Source organism: Lottia gigantea (genome assembly GCF_000327385.1).
Source record: "Lottia gigantea unplaced genomic scaffold LOTGIsca_14, whole genome shotgun sequence".
NCBI classification, from domain to species: Eukaryota; Metazoa; Mollusca; class Gastropoda; family Lottiidae; genus Lottia; species Lottia gigantea.
Genome location: NW_008707617.1, coordinates 3,204,679 through 3,220,619, shown reverse-complemented (window position 1 = coordinate 3,220,619; position 15,941 = coordinate 3,204,679). Strand labels below are relative to the sequence as shown.

At 33.3% G+C, this 15,941-nt stretch overlaps 5 protein-coding genes across 5 annotated transcripts in view; 2 read left to right on the top strand and 3 right to left on the bottom strand.

The window, feature by feature from the left end:
* Positions 1-21: 21 nt before the first annotated feature.
* LOTGIDRAFT_157586 (hypothetical protein) lies at positions 22-1,304 on the top strand (the record flags this gene model as incomplete). Its single annotated transcript, XM_009049791.1, has 4 exons — positions 22-121; positions 352-465; positions 726-854; positions 1,168-1,304. The coding sequence occupies 4 exons, from the start codon at positions 22-24 to the stop codon at positions 1,302-1,304; spliced, it is 480 nt and encodes a 159-aa protein (XP_009048039.1).
* A 306-nt stretch (positions 1,305-1,610) lies between these two features.
* On the bottom strand, positions 1,611-3,360 carry LOTGIDRAFT_230688 (hypothetical protein; the record flags this gene model as incomplete). Its single annotated transcript, XM_009049790.1, has 5 exons — positions 1,611-1,835; positions 2,099-2,218; positions 2,370-2,486; positions 2,703-2,822; positions 3,297-3,360. 5 exons carry the CDS (start codon positions 3,358-3,360, stop codon positions 1,708-1,710), a joined length of 549 nt encoding a protein of 182 aa, XP_009048038.1. The 3' UTR covers positions 1,611-1,707.
* A 1,053-nt stretch (positions 3,361-4,413) lies between these two features.
* Positions 4,414-6,800, bottom strand: LOTGIDRAFT_230687 (hypothetical protein). The gene is made up of 6 exons (XM_009049789.1): positions 6,777-6,800; positions 6,394-6,485; positions 6,113-6,220; positions 5,254-5,373; positions 4,836-4,952; positions 4,414-4,568 (listed from the first exon to the last, which is right to left on the bottom strand). Exons 2-6 carry the CDS (start codon positions 6,473-6,475, stop codon positions 4,438-4,440), a joined length of 558 nt encoding a protein of 185 aa, XP_009048037.1. The 5' UTR covers positions 6,476-6,485; positions 6,777-6,800; the 3' UTR covers positions 4,414-4,437.
* Positions 6,801-8,583: 1,783 nt separating this feature from the next.
* Positions 8,584-10,624, bottom strand: LOTGIDRAFT_230686 (hypothetical protein). The gene is made up of 5 exons (XM_009049788.1): positions 10,552-10,624; positions 10,119-10,205; positions 9,452-9,568; positions 9,133-9,261; positions 8,584-8,762 (listed from the first exon to the last, which is right to left on the bottom strand). Exons 2-5 carry the CDS (start codon positions 10,195-10,197, stop codon positions 8,626-8,628), a joined length of 462 nt encoding a protein of 153 aa, XP_009048036.1. The 5' UTR covers positions 10,198-10,205; positions 10,552-10,624; the 3' UTR covers positions 8,584-8,625.
* Positions 10,625-13,137: 2,513 nt separating this feature from the next.
* The window catches only part of LOTGIDRAFT_111687 (hypothetical protein), a gene marked incomplete at both ends in the record, with an annotated part of 50,837 nt that continues 48,033 nt past the window's right edge, over positions 13,138-15,941 (top strand). Inside the window, one exon of the mRNA XM_009049787.1 lies at positions 13,138-13,476. Within this exon, the coding sequence (XP_009048035.1) occupies positions 13,138-13,476 (339 nt within the window). The remainder of the gene's footprint in view (positions 13,477-15,941) is intronic.

Here is a 15,941-nt window from a genome sequence, read left to right as displayed (position 1 = left end):
ACTGTACTCCTGACAGTTGCCATGGCAACAGAAACTGAGAATACAGAAAATGTTGAAACTATTGATATTGATGCTACTGCCATTGAACCGGAAGATGGTGCCGATCTGGAGAAAAAATCAGGTAGTTACTCAAATGTTCCGGAAATGATATTTGGTGCTTGTATTTTGTTGCTATTAGAAAAAAAGTTTCATATAAAAATAGGTACAAGATGCATGTACATGTATATGATGGATTATATATATTATAATATTCTTATTTATTAAATCTGCGTTCGACATTCTCATACAAGCAGTGGTTTCAAAAGATACATTTTTTCAAATACCTAAACTTTGTATCTTTTTCTGTTTCAGCCCACTATTGTTACCATCAAGGTCGTATTATTATGAACGGACGTGGACAGAGAGATCCCGATTCCTGTTCAATATTTAGATGTAATAACGGTCGAGTTAGACAAGAGCAGGATCGTAAGTAGTTCAGTCATTAAATTGTTTCAACTCGATTAGCTGGCCAGGTTAAAAATTGCGTTTGTATGGTATATCCTTCCTACAACTATCCCAAATTTGCTATTATTATGCTCGCTGTGTAATGTATATTGTGTTTTCCGTTTTTTGTGGATGTTACAATTATCTTTCTTTGGTTATCGATCCTTTTTGAACGTTTTTTTTTTTTTGCATTTTTTTTTTGACACTCCACATATAACTATCTTTTTAATATCATTAAACAGAATGTAAACATAAAGGAAGGTGTCATCAAGTTGGCCGATCCTGGAACGAGGACTGTACAACTTATAGATGTGACAGAAGAAGAGACAGAAAGAATAGAATCCGATTTGTTGCCAGCCCTGTTTCTGCAAGTAAGTACAGTACATTGAGACACTTTGTCATGGATAGTTTTGGTATCTTAATCGAAAATATCAGTTTGGAATTAAGGGCATTTGACCCCGAATCTTACAATAAACATACTTTAAATCATATCGTAGATTACTGGCTATTTTGAAGCGGTTGTTTGTTAAAATATTATAATTATTAACTAAGTGTATTATGTAGCAATTGATAATCACACGATCATTCCAAGCTGGACTAACAGCTGAAATCCAGTGCTTATCATCATTGGATCGAAGATATATTGCTTAAATTGGAAATCGCCCCATTTTATGCTCTTTGTAGAATGTGTTGATGCCCACGGTAATTGTCGTCGACCAGGAGAGAAGTTCCCACACGTTCAGAATGGTAGATACCGCAGTAGATGTACTTGCAGACAGTATAAATATGGTAATGAAATGAGAACTAGATACAAATGTTAGAAAATGTGTTGCTTCCCTTTAACGGTTTCTAGAATGTTTACTTAATTTGCCAATAAATATTATGTTGCAAATGACTTAATCGTTTTCTTCTGGAAATGACAAGGATTGTAGAATTACCACTTGGTTTTTGTTTGCCTAAATTTACACAATTTATTTATCTATGCATTTTGTAGTATCTTATTTCTAATTTACATCACCAGTACTTGAATTGACCCTTGCGTGAAAAACTTACCATATTATTAAGAATCTGAATCATTGCTTTACACCATCATGGTAATATTTCTTCATGAATATGACATTAAATCATAGCAGTGACTATAGTTTTATTCATAACAAATGAATTGGGTAAGATAATACAGTTTTGTCCAACAATATTTCTATTCCAAAGTTTCCCATAATCGAATTATGCACATTCATATCTTAACCTAGTACCAAGTAAATTACAAGTACATTCTCTGTATAGTTGGTTATTGATGACATACGAAAAACTTTCTCCAAAATTTTTACAGTTTCCATAGGCATCTTGGCATTCTGTAAGACAATAATAAAATCGGTATTACAATCACAAGACGGACATCATTGGCATTGCATCACTTTATGTTTGGATCGAAGTCGGACTTAAAAAATCGGGAAACTCAGTTTAGAGTTTTAGGAGAGGAAAAAAGATTTGGAAGGCCAGTGGGTGTTTCGGACAGTACGTACTGGTTTTCCTTGTAGAATAGCACCTCTCAAGATCGCCTTGAATTTGAGACACATTTTCTTTAAAACATTAGGATCTTCAGCAAATTACTTACGTATTCCCAATGTTCGAATACGGAAAGTGCTTGGACCTGTTTTTCTGCAAACAAATTGCTGACAATCTTTAATCCATGTCTCACCTATAGTATGACAATCACCATTGGGATCTCGACATTCTAAAATAAATTTTGATATAAGTATCTTCATGCTGTTTTTGCAAACATTCATATGCATACTAAAACATATTTCTGAGTTATCAAACTTCATCAATTTTACTATTGCTATAAGTCATATTTAGTAGTTTATTACGAATAATGCAATACTTACTTGTATGAGTGACATAAAATCCAATGGTGTTACCCCTCTCCGCACAGATAGCAGTTTTACAGTTGAATTCTTTCTCAGTACCTTGAGGATGACATCCCCCAGATCCATCGTTACATTCTGAAACACAAAGATAGTGGTTGCTAAATTACGAATCGTTATTGGATGTGATTCAAAGAGAAAAAGTATGTAGGTTACTGTGAAATAATAGCACCTGGGCATAACATGAAAGATTGGTGTTTATGGACATTACCCACCCTCACAACTCGGAAGCTAACAAATTAATAAAATAGTTTATCGGAATAAGTTCCTTCATTGAAACCACAATGGACATACCTAATTGAATTGGTCTAACTAATCCATGATTACAGTTATATACAACACATGGTCCAGAACGAGCAATAGTAAAATTCTCTCCATGAGAATAATCTTGGCCATGCATTATACAAAATGTTCCTGCAAAAAGATGATACATAATTTGTTACAACGAAATTTAATCTTGATAGAGAAAGAAACGACACATATACTATACAAAATAGTTTTTATTCAAAGTCCATCTAAATATACATTCTATTTTAACTTTTATGGCAAACCAGACATTCCTGATACAGAAATGTAAATCGTAAGAATAATTATGTTACGATATATAATTGCGGTTATCATAATAGAAATTCATTATTGTCTTCTGCACAGTCTTCTGTCAATTTATTTCAGAAATACACATTTGAATCATACTATCCTATGCATACCAGTTATTATCCCACAACCGATCTGTTAGACGGGATCGATCTAATCTTTCAGTTTGGTGTATCAGAATTTAGTCCAAATACTTAAGCTCGAATAAGTGTCAAAAATTCCAATCAGTATCAACAAGCTTCGGAAAAATGGATCCAAACACCGAAGAAAAATGTAATTGTAAATGAAACCCACCTCTTTTCTGGCGAGGGACTGCTGACACCACCTCGAGCACCAATATCAATAGAACTACAAACATTTTTGGTCTGGTCAAGATTTGCCTTTTGGAGTCACCATATACTACCCTATTGTAACTGGTATAAAACAAATTTGTTTAGAAACAAGGTCAATTCCGGACCTCCGGAAGTTGAAGCTTCGAGAGAATTATATACAATTAACCTTGACACGATAAACATGTTCATGTTATATCAAATAAATATACGACTTTTGGTTAACTAGTTAAAATAGGGCGTATGTTTTCTAAAGAGCACAATGGCTTTGTGGAATCTAATCCAATTTCACAGAAAATATAAAACGTCTTTTAAGGAATAGTGAAACAATCAGGATTTTGACACTTATCAAATTAGTTAAGATTAAACGAACCTTAACATCCAAAGTTGTGAGATTATCTTGCCCATAGTGTGTAGTTCCATTCTTTTCCAAACTTCAGACAATAATAAAAATAATACAGCCACATCCAACTACAGAATTTAAAGTAAGATGTACCGAAAAGCGCCAGGGTCACATTCCAGTGCTACTTGTTCGGTACAGATCAAACAGCTTACAGATATAATGAAATTCTTATGGATTACAATTACTAACTTTATTGTAATCCATGAGAATTTTTTCATTATATCCTTTACTAAATGCCATTCAAAGAACTTACAGATAGCAATGGTTGAAGCTGAGGGGGAGTTGTGTCCACTTGTACATTGATATGTCACACAGTCCTCTGTTCCGTCTAAAGGTGTGGACACACGAACGGTCTTGCAGATGATAAAGTAATTGGCGACAACTTATGTCGGCAACACGATAATCTGGTCGTGAAAGTGCGGGAACACGACTGTTCGTGTGCCCGTACCCTAATGAAATTATCTGGCCTATAGTGTGTTGTTCGATCTTCTTGAACTCATCAGACAATGATGAATATAACTTCTACGAATTTGGTCACATCTGACACTAGTCTTTATGATGAGAAGTACCCAAAAACTCGATATGTTAGAACGAAATCTTTGATATTGAGACCATGATATGGATAGATTTGAGCATAAGTGTAGGAAGAAACTAATCGCAAAAGATGAAGCAAAAGATTGTGACTTCACAAATTTTATTTAATTTAATACTGGCATTGGTATTTAATATTTTCTCCCATTCTCTGGCATACACAATGTCTGTAGGGCACACCACGCATAACATACGGAAAGACTGAACCAGGTTGATGACATTTTCCATGCATATCTCTACACACTGAAACAGACAGATGTGAACATGAAATAAGTCGAATGTATACGTCAAACGTCAACGGATGATCTAAATGGCACATTCAGTTGTATATTATGTGGTTCCGACTAATAAGCGATGCTCTGCAATCCTTAGAGCAGTATGATAACATTTTGAGAACATCTTAAAGAATTCACATAAGATTGGTTTGATGGGCTGAGGACGTTTTCGTAAGGTTCATTAGTTCATTCCGGTGTTAAAAGTGACTTTTTCGGAAAAGATCAAAGGACTTACAGACAGCAACAGTTGAAGCTGAGGCGGAGTTGTGTCCACCAGTACATTGAAACGTCACACAGTCATCTGTCCATCTTGAATTAATATCATGGCACTCTCCATTGTTACCTCTGCATACTACAACAGATTCATTAGACAATTAATCCATTTTCTTACTTACATTTTGCTTACTTAATCATTACGCCCTGCTAACCGTCACCATAAACATTCACATGTTCTTTACAAGTGAGAAATTGAAAGATTTGGCTTTCATTTCTGATATTACGGAAGGACGAACATTGCAAAGAACTATATACATGTATACATGTACATGTACACTGAAATATCAAATTGTTTTTGTTAGTCGTCTGTTGATGTCAATCTTACCTTGCTAGGTAGTATATTATTTCCAAGATGTAGAAAGAAGTCTTTTACTTACAAGGAATGGGTTTAATTCTCCACGCATTTGATCCCGATCTGGAACAAGTATATTCAAAACATCCGTTCTGATCTCTCCATCGCGAACCTTCGTCATGACATTGACCATTCATTGAACAACCTGGGTGATTAACATGAATTGAAAGGGTATACAGTGTCTGTTGTCCTCGTTGATATTTTTCAACGTTGTTATTTTGATACCTTTCTTTTAAGACGGAGAAATTATATGGCTATTTTAACATTCCATTACAAGCAAACGATGGAAACGAATACCAAAGCACTGTCTGCTCAATGCATCGACAAAGAGGACTTCACAGATATTTTCTGGATGAGTGAAACATTTGGTCAAGATACTCAAAGGATATTAGAGGAAATGAAAATTAGTCCTAAAACAAGAATGACTTCGAGATATAATAATGAAAGTGTAAGGCATTTTATAGCATCGTGAAATAAATCCAGTGGCTTGAACAACTTCAAGGGAAGCAACCCTCAACAAAGCTTATCATTAAAAAATCACTAACGAAACAATTGAGATGTGAGTTTTACAAGATACACATCGAATCAACCTCAATGTTCTTGTCTACAAGATCTGAAGTCCACAAAAAATTATTTAATTAATAGTGTAGGAATATATGAATTATAATTTAACTTAACCTCGGACCATCTAATAAGTTAACAACATTTAATTATTTATGGTGACCATTTTGTCCATACTTCCTTTACCGGAATATAAATAATTCTCCGAAAGAAAAAACATTAAAAACACTGGAAAGCATGTGAATAATCTACCCGCTACTTAATTTACATGATATAATTGCGATCATTCAGAAATAAATAGGTAACAGCAAAGTATACCATACCTATTGTCCGTAACACTGGCTGACCACCATGACAGTAATAGGTGGTGCAACCACTTTTAAATTCTGTACCATGATGGTACACCTGACCATTCACAAAACAGAAACTATCTGAAATATGACGAAATCACGCTGAAGATAATTTCATTCAAAGACTAGTTCATATTTTAAATGAATTTGTTTTAACTGGTCATTTGGATATTGCTCATATTTTAGCAAGGGTAGCAAATACCATATCTTTCGTCATATACAAAGACACAACAAAAGACGACGATAAGACCTACCGACATCTTTCGTTTCCAAGTTTTTCCTCTCTTCCCCAGCAACAAAACCAATAATCAACAGCAAACCAATTAACATTATCATTTTGACGTGTCTATAATGAAGCATATAATGACAGATAGAGACTCAGTTTCCCTTAAAATTATCAATGTATGACGTACTTCACGATTAGTCAATGCATATTTTTACGGAATCGATCAAATTTGAAAATCATCATACTCAAAATACTTTATATTTTATAATGAACAGCTTCCAGCGATTTTACATGGTAGATGTAATAATCAATAGCTTCAGTTACATACAGATGACATATATATAGTATAGCTTTACTTGAGGCAATTGCAGTGTAAGAATATGAATATTTTATAGAAACCTCTATACTTACATTGACTGTCTGATCCTGCAGTTCTAGAAACTATCACAGATGTTCAACCTTTAACATGTTATTTTATAACGTCGAGGTCCATTATTTTTAATTATTACAGAATAATTGATGTGACTTTTACTGGATCCAGACTCCAAAGTAACAACCCTGCATTATCATATACAATTAAAAGGTCGGATTGTAATGAATGCAAATAAGAAATTTTATTCCACAGGGCAAAATTGTAAAAGAGGCGTTTTGCCCAATTTTTTCACCTTTGTCATTGAGGATTTTATTATTACTATTATCGTTATTATTAATTTTGTTATTATTATCATTATTATTATTATTATTATTAGTCTGGATAATATTCAGAGAACAGTCATTCGACTAGTTTGGTTAGTATTCTAGCCACAGAGAACAGTCCTTGAACTAGTTTGGTTAGAATTTTAGCCACAAAAATCTCTCATTGAACTAGTTTAGTTGATATTCTAGCCACAGAAAACTGCTATTGAGCTAGTTTGATTGATATTTCAGCATATTCAATATTATTGAACTAGTTTGGTAAGTAATTTAGCCATAGATATCTGTCATTGAACTAGTTTGGTAAGTAATTATTTAGCCATAGATATCTGTCATTGAACTAGTTTGGTAAGTAATTATTTAGCCACAGATATCTGTCATTGAACTAGTTTGGTTCATATTCTAGCCACAGAGAACAGTCATTGAGCTAGTCAGGTTAGCATTCTTACCAGAGAAAACCATCTTTAGTAGTCTACATAACATTCTGACAACAGACACCTGTCGTTGAAAAATTAAACCTCACAATGAACGCCCACAATAAATACAAGGGTAAGTGATTTGGGGAATAGCTGTCATCACATAAGAAATCCACGTCGAAGTCGTTTCAAAATAGTACAGCTTAATAGTGGGTATACAAGTTTGGAACATTCTTGTGAAAACTATTTTGTATAACATGTAGTGGACATGGACCGAGTGGCCAAGCGTCATAAAATAGTAACCCAGCAACCTTTCACGCATCAAAAGACTGGTATTTTTGGGAAGCGGTGCAATCATTTGTGATACTATAAAGTAAAGGTTAATATTATAATTAAATAGTAAATGATTCTATAATTAGCTTAGCGGGACCGGTAAATGATTGCTTAATTTATCTATATAATTATATCAATACATAATTGAGTGTATGTATACTTGTTATTATCAGTAATAATCTCAGAATCATACTTGGGCTTGACTGTCACGTTTGAATGAAGGGCTTGTCGGTTAAAGATGTTTCTTTCGACTTATGAAGGGACCTAAATTGATATACCTTATTAAATCTCATCTTTACCCAAATATTGAATTTGGCAAAACAAAGCCGGTAAACAGAGCAGAGATACCAGTCAAATCTTCATACGTTGTGTTATATAATATTCAGCTGGTGATTTAGGGCTTAAAGGCATCTCTTTGACAATTACATCAATTTTTACCCCTATCCAAAGTTCAAACGTTTATTTGAACTTGTTGGTTCTCCATTTCGATCCATAAGGACGAAGATCAGCGACAGAAGGAAGAGAGTTTTATACTATGCATAAGGTATCACCATTGTTTCTTATCCAAGGAAATCGTTTTGTGGCAGAAACTAATTGACTTGTCTCGTTACCACATTCTCGAGTTTTAAAGGCTTTATCAAAAGCAGCTCATTTCGGGTGAGTTCAAATATCACTCAACAACATGAATGACAAAAGAATAAAATGCACGTTGGAAGAAGATAATCCCTGGCGTCTTTATAATCTGTGTGTGTTATTTTTTCGAAAAATAGACAACAAATTATTCTTATTATATTACAACCACAATTTTGAAGATGTATTTAACAGAAATATTTGATCTTTTGTGTAAGATTATCGAGCCATGTCCTACAAGTACAGGATCTGTACACCCTGCTGCCGATTCTAAATGGAAAGCGGGTACCAGGCTGTCGACACTGCTCGTTTGAATCAGTACACACTAAAATAAAGAAATATTTATTTGTATTTTATAATGCAACTCTGAAGCAATTTCAGCTACATGCTCATTAATAATAGTGAAGCTGCTTTTGAAAGCGCCGTATTTATCACGTTAAATTTTTTGTAAGATTTCTTTTTTTCTTTTTAAAATATCTTGAAAAACAAATATTTATATTGATTTATGACATTTAAATGACAGTTTTCCAATTGTACAAGTCTTAGGAAAGGATAGTTGGTTGGTTGCTTGATGCCAACATACAAAATAACATCCGCTTCCAACAGAAGCTGATATCGCAGACTATAGGTTTATTGGGAGCCAGAATACGTGTTATATGTAGTGGCATTGAAACAACGAAAGAAAATTAACTCACGCATATTAGATATAACAGCCTGGTACTCCTGTCTGTTGTTTCGTTTTTTAGTCTGACAAATATAGGACACGCAGGATTCTGTCCATCTTTCACCAACACGTTTACACTGTCCTTTTCTGTCAACACATTCTAAAAACATGATAAAAACTGAAATTCAACAATACTGAGGAACATTAGTAAATGTTTCACATCGTGACCCATTAGGTCATGAACGTTTGAAACTTTTCCGATGGTAGATTTTTTGCGGCTCGTGGATTCGGCAAATCAATCTTGGGACTGTTTCTTTCAAAACGGTAAATTTTGAAAAGGTTTGATTTACCTTGTGTGATCAACCGTAAAGTATTGTAGTCACATCTGAATGTAGCACAAGGACTTCTTGGTAATGTAACAACTTGTCCATGTCTGTACATATTATCACCATATGTACAATATCTCTCTAAAATTAACACATACAAAAATCTAATCATCCAAAAAGAACATTAGCTGTCACTGGCAGTGAAATGAATGCCGTTTTAAAGTGACATTTTTTTTTGACCAATCGAACCTTAGTCTCTCTAGTTTTTAACTGAGCCAATCAGTAATAGTGCTCATTGCAGCTCACCGTCGAAATTTGAGCCTTCAAAGTCATGAGTGTCCAGAATAATCGTCATTTTAAGATACTCTGTGATATATAGAAAAGACATATATAGAAATAGTGAGTAAAATTCCTAGTTTGAAGCAGTTAAAGGCGATTTTGTTTCATTTCTAGTACTTCTGAAGACTATTTACATATTCAACACTCAAATCAACCCCCCAAAATGGCGCATCTGTCCATTTAAGCCCTACAGACCTGCGCCTGACTAGAATAGAGACGATTGACAGCACTTTTGTTTTTGCCAAATCATAATAACATGTAAGGCCAGTGCTAGATTACTCCTTTGTCTTCGTGTTGACTAAAGATTATTTTATTGTGACTTATTATATATGCAAAATAAAATAAAGCAAACCTCGTCTGTCTTGAAAACCTTGATATTGTGAACTAACTGTGTTGAATATAAAAACACTGAGAAAAGCTAATAACTTCATCTTGTGTTCTGGAAAATCAGAAAAAAAACGATGGGTTTCAAATAAGCATGTGTGTAATCAACATCAATTAAATGAAAGTTGTTCGAATGCTCTATTGGGGCACGATATCTAAACATACAGATACTGCTCATAAATCCAAAAATTAATAGGCCTATATATATACGAGGCAATTATAAATCATTTAAAACACAACATTAAGAAATATTTCTGATCCAAGATAGCCCAACAAAAGTTGAAAACATCAATAGGCAGAAACAAAAGTTCTGTTTACGCCTTGAAATAGGAATAGTGGTCCAAGAGCCAGTTCTATAAGCCTAGTAACGTTATTGATTATTGTAGTAAAACTAAACTTACCCAAATACTAGTCTTATTCCAACTAAATATCAGATTAATTAGCCACGTCTAAATTAGAATAACTCACAATTTTAATATCCCAGTGTATATATGATGATTATTTCACCATCTGTACTTGAATCCACCCAAGAACGACTTTTCAAAGGTCATTTTTTCTTATAATTCTTGTTTAAAGTACCAGTTCCGGAGTTAAGGTGAATTTTTAAGTATATCTCCTCTAAATGATATATATTATACAACAATTGTGTCAAGAAGAACCCATATATACTATCAATGGCATTGTATAAAGAAAAGTATAATCGTTAACCAAATGTTCGTGTTTTTAACAGGAATTTGTGTGAAGAATACTTCACTTCGAGCAGAACATGCCATGTAACACTGTTACAATAAGTTCATTATTTAAGGGATCTTTAATTGTTAGAAGAAACCTCTGTGATACAGATTTTGGTCATTCTTTTTTTAATTCTGAACATGCTCTGTACATGATATTGTCAATGTTAAAATAGTGCTCAATAAATCGATTGTAGAGCAATATAGAAAAATTACAGACACAGAATATTTTTAGATATTTCCTATTTTGTTTTATGGGAACTTTAAGATTTACTGTACCAAGAATTTGTCATGACGTCCTGTTGGCCTCATTCCAGAAATTATTTTAATCTATTTACAATGTTTTACCAAATATGACATAACTTACAGGAGGAAAATACAGGGTTTTATTTTGAATTTGGAAAAGTAAGCATAACAGCTGGTACAACATTCGAAGGGGAAGCCCTATTCTGAAGTGCACCCACAGAAAAGGGAATAAATCTTCATGGCAACTAACATACCGCAATTCTAGAATTGTGCATTCTTGTGAGAAAAATCATATCGTGATTAAACCGCATATAAATAGAAAATCAGAAAGTAGGACAAGTCTTTAATTGTAGTCTGTCTGTAGCACTTAGCCGAATTATCTCCCTACCTACATTAACTGTGGTCTCTTTCTCCCTTTCGTGAGGCTCAACTGTTGTAGTCTGTAAGTTTGTTTAATTATGTTACCTCCCCTACAACATTACATTAGTCCCGAGAGTTAAGACATTAATCCGTGGGCCAATATTTGAAGGCTCTTTTCTTTGCAAATATTCTTCTAGGAGTATTATAGGTCTTGACATGGAATATGTGAAACCCGCCGCTTTAAGGTTATTTCGAAAGAGTTGGACGTTCTGTTTTTCTGACGAGCCAGTTATTGTCCCCGACTGAGACAAGATGGAAATGTCCACGAGTTTTAGCCCTCAGTTTTCACCTATGTAAAATGTTTGAACGCCTCATCGCCACCCTATCCCCTCTTCATTCGCTTTTACCACATTCAATTAAATTGTATAGGATGGCGATCATGGCAATTTTTCGACCTTTTTTTTTATATTGGCGTACCTTTACATTGTGTCAAACTTGAATATGAAAGAAATATTGAGGCTTTTCGATTTTGTTTGAATTTTGGCGAAAAACTGTATGTGTTTATGTATAAAAGAAGAAAGCATGAGTTCCTTTGGTCACTAATCTATGACGGTTATGCACTTGAGTTAACCAAACTTTGTGATATGTTGGTCTACACTACAGATATGAAAATGGACAATCATTTGGATAAGTTTAAATGGTTCAACTGCCGTGGGATATAGGTTAAGACACCTAAAATGCCACCTTAATGCAAATAAGAATCGTGACTAAATACTTTCTCCCAATGTTAAGCAATATGAGGTTCCACCTCGAACAGAACAACAAATTCAAACCAACTGCCACTTTAACAAAATTCAGTTGTTTTGGTGTACTGTTTAATAGTATTATTTTACTATAAAAGAAAGAGTAGTTTATTTTGGGAGAATTTTATTTCGGTACTATTATAGCACAACAGATGTAGCACGGTTGCATAATGAGTGCCATAAATTCCTGGAAGTGATATTGAGGTGATGTAAAAGGTTATTGGGCTAAGTTTACGGATGTTTATTGTGGTTCTCCTTGTTACTATAGCACTATAAGATATATTGATTATATACATTCAGTCTAGCTAAAGTATTAACTGATTGATCAACTATTGGTATGGTATGGTTCTAAGAATACAACACGACTGTAGCCTGACTAACACTAGATGGCGTTAGAGGTTTGAGTGACAGGTGCTTGGAGGAATAAACAGTGGAATAAGAACGGTATAGAGTATATCAGTAAAAAGATGCGATATCCAATAGTTGTTAATGTAGGATAGATTTTGTAAATGTACAGTTTATGATGTGTATATATAGCTAGCAGGATTGTAAATTATTCATCTGTGACGATATAAACTCTGTGATATGACATGATGTAAAAATATGACCTGTCATTTATTTCTTATATAGTCCACAGATTGACACAGAGTAGTTTTTTTATGGCACCAGTAAACTAATAAGACATAGAGTTTAACTACTATAGGCTGTGAAGAAAGTCTGTAGTTCAGTACATTTTAATAACAGATTTTACTTCAAAGGCATGTTATTTATTAGAAGTGAATAGGAAGTGAATGAATTTTTATATTGATATAAGAACAAAATATTTACAATGGCTACAAATAGTACTATGACAGGTACTACACCTTACAGCACAGAAGAATGTCTTCGAGATCGTTACTGGTATGCATTCTTAACATCAAGTTTAGTGACGTTTGCATTTGGATTTGTAATAATTGTTATATATCGTTTGATAATGATAATGTTTTGTCGAAAAAAGAAAAACCAAATATCATATCGGTCAGCTCTTGCCAATTCAAATACTAAATTATCTCCAACCATTGGAACAGGAGGTACGTCCAACCCATTGTTTGTGAAGTCTGCTGATCCAGAAATCGGATGGATGACTGAAGCCAAAGATTGGGCAGGTGAATTGATATCTGGTCAGACAACAACAGGCAGGATTCTGGTAAGTTATACTTTGAAAATGGGATTTTGAAAAATTACCTACAAGGAAACTTAACTTAGTTTAACAATTTACAACCCATCTTGTCACTTCCTGCACATTTAGTTGCAATTTTTCTCAGACATTTCCAAGGAATCCTTCCAATTTCTTCATTTAGACAGAACAGTGGTCTGTTTATTCCCCAATTTCCATTAAATTTTAACATTATATAATAGTATAGTTGTTAAGATGTGTTGTGAGTAAGTAAGAAAGTATGTATAATATTGAATATATTGTATCATGCTATTACTAATAAATTTCATAACTATAGTCATAAATACTTATAAATACTCTAAATACTAATGTTACTAAACCTTGATAGGTAGTATCTCAACAGAGTTAAGTATGTGGGTATTATACTGTGTTTACTCACATGGAAATAAATCTCTTAAATCTATATTTATAGATCTGTACAACACCTATAAATCAGAATGAATAAAGATGAATGTATGAATGAATGAAGGTTAAAGACTGAATGATTCAGAGAATCACATTTTCTTACACTCTTCATGAATGCATTATTTATTATTTGATCAAAAGAAAAATAGTATTTTGTCTGAATTGAAGTCGAACTTTATGTCCAAAAAAGAAAATATAATTTGAAATGCCTTATACTCTGCAAATCTATTCCAGCCTCTGATAGCTGTTTTGACAGATGTCAGCTGGTGTGGAAACAGAAAAAATAGGCCCTGTTAAATGGGGACATTCTGCATCTTCGAAGGTCCTAGGGTTTTTACCATATACAGATACTTCGGATCTGAAAAACCCAGGAATATTTGGAAAGATGAATATTTTTGTAGTTCATCATACCATCATTTTCTCGCTACACCATTTATGTCATGTCTCTGTTTTTTTTTGAGAAATTGATATAGCATCGGCCATTTAAAACTGCGTGCGTAGCAAAAAGTTCAAAGGTCACAGAGTCATGTGATACCAACAAAACAAAACACTAATTTAAAATCAAGGTAATTCAATATTATGCTAGAAAAAACGCATCTTTGGAGGTGTGGAAAATCTCCTTTTAGCAGTGTCAGCTGAAAACTGTCAAAGGCTTGAATAGATGCAGATGTTTCGGACTAACTCTGCAATAGATGTACATGTATTAAACAGAGCTAAGCAGAAGTTTGTTTTTATGTATTATACATACTGTGGTTTAAATTAAAACAAGTAAGATTAAACTGAAAAAGTATTGTGAATCTTGACAGTGTACTAATCCCATACTTAACGAAGGAATAATCTTCAGGATGAATTAGTCTGACCTCACATGGTGTTATGGTCATCAACAGGTCAAGATGTTATTCATAGTTCATTCATATATCAAATTTCAATATCATGATAGGAATATTTTAGGATTATCCATGCCTAATTCAGTAGTAGTGTGTTTATAATTTTGAATATGTCAGAGCACTGAAAGCCTCTATATTCACCTTTCAGATTTCCTGTCCAATATTTGTGGTTCCTGTGAGTGCAATATTGTCAAATTCAACTAGTACATATAAACTATGATATCATATATATCATGATCTGATCTAGTTAATTAGGAATCAAAGTTGTATAGAACAAGAAATGTTTAGGTACTAATATAAGATATAAGTGCCCTTGACAGCCTTAAACATGTATAATAAAACCTTTTTACTGCTAGACTATAGAAGTTATAGCTTAAAATCTTTTCTACTTTGAAAATAAAAAAATATATTTGGTTGTTGTTGTTGCATTCCCATGAAAGACTTGTCACTTTTAGGGTTATATTTCAATAAGTACTTGTTATGTTTTAAAGTCAAGTTTTAATATGTGATATTAGAACACTAGGAGTTAATCTTATCTCTACAAATTTTGATATGGACATTCATTAAACCGATGTAAACATCAGGTCATGACCCTTATATAGAAATTTTATAAATGATATTTTTAAAGAATGAATGACAAGGTCACCTTTCAAATGAATATTTTTTATGTGACACAACTCAAATATCTAGACCTATGACAGAAATACATGATCCTTTCAATTCCCTCCCTTTCATAATATGACTATAAAGTTTATTCTACTTTGTAATTATATATAATTGACTTTTCAACTCTTTTCTTATATTTTTCTAATGGCACATGTGGTATAGTCATAAATAACAATATGATTATTCATTTCAATGTTTAAATATTCTATTTCTATTTTTGTTGTATTATGATGTTAATAATGGCTAAGCCTATAGAGGTATTTAAAAGGGGTGTCCCAGACAGAAAAGATGCCAACTTACAGGTTTGGATGCTACTTCCTTACCAGTTACTCTGTAAAGCATATCCCTCAATAATCAATAATGTTTAAAAAAAAAAAGTTCATTTAAGCCTTCAATTGGACTGTTTGTCCAATAGTCCAGATTACATAAATTTGAATTGAGCAAGTATTTCTTTCTCTTTATTTGATATAGATTTGT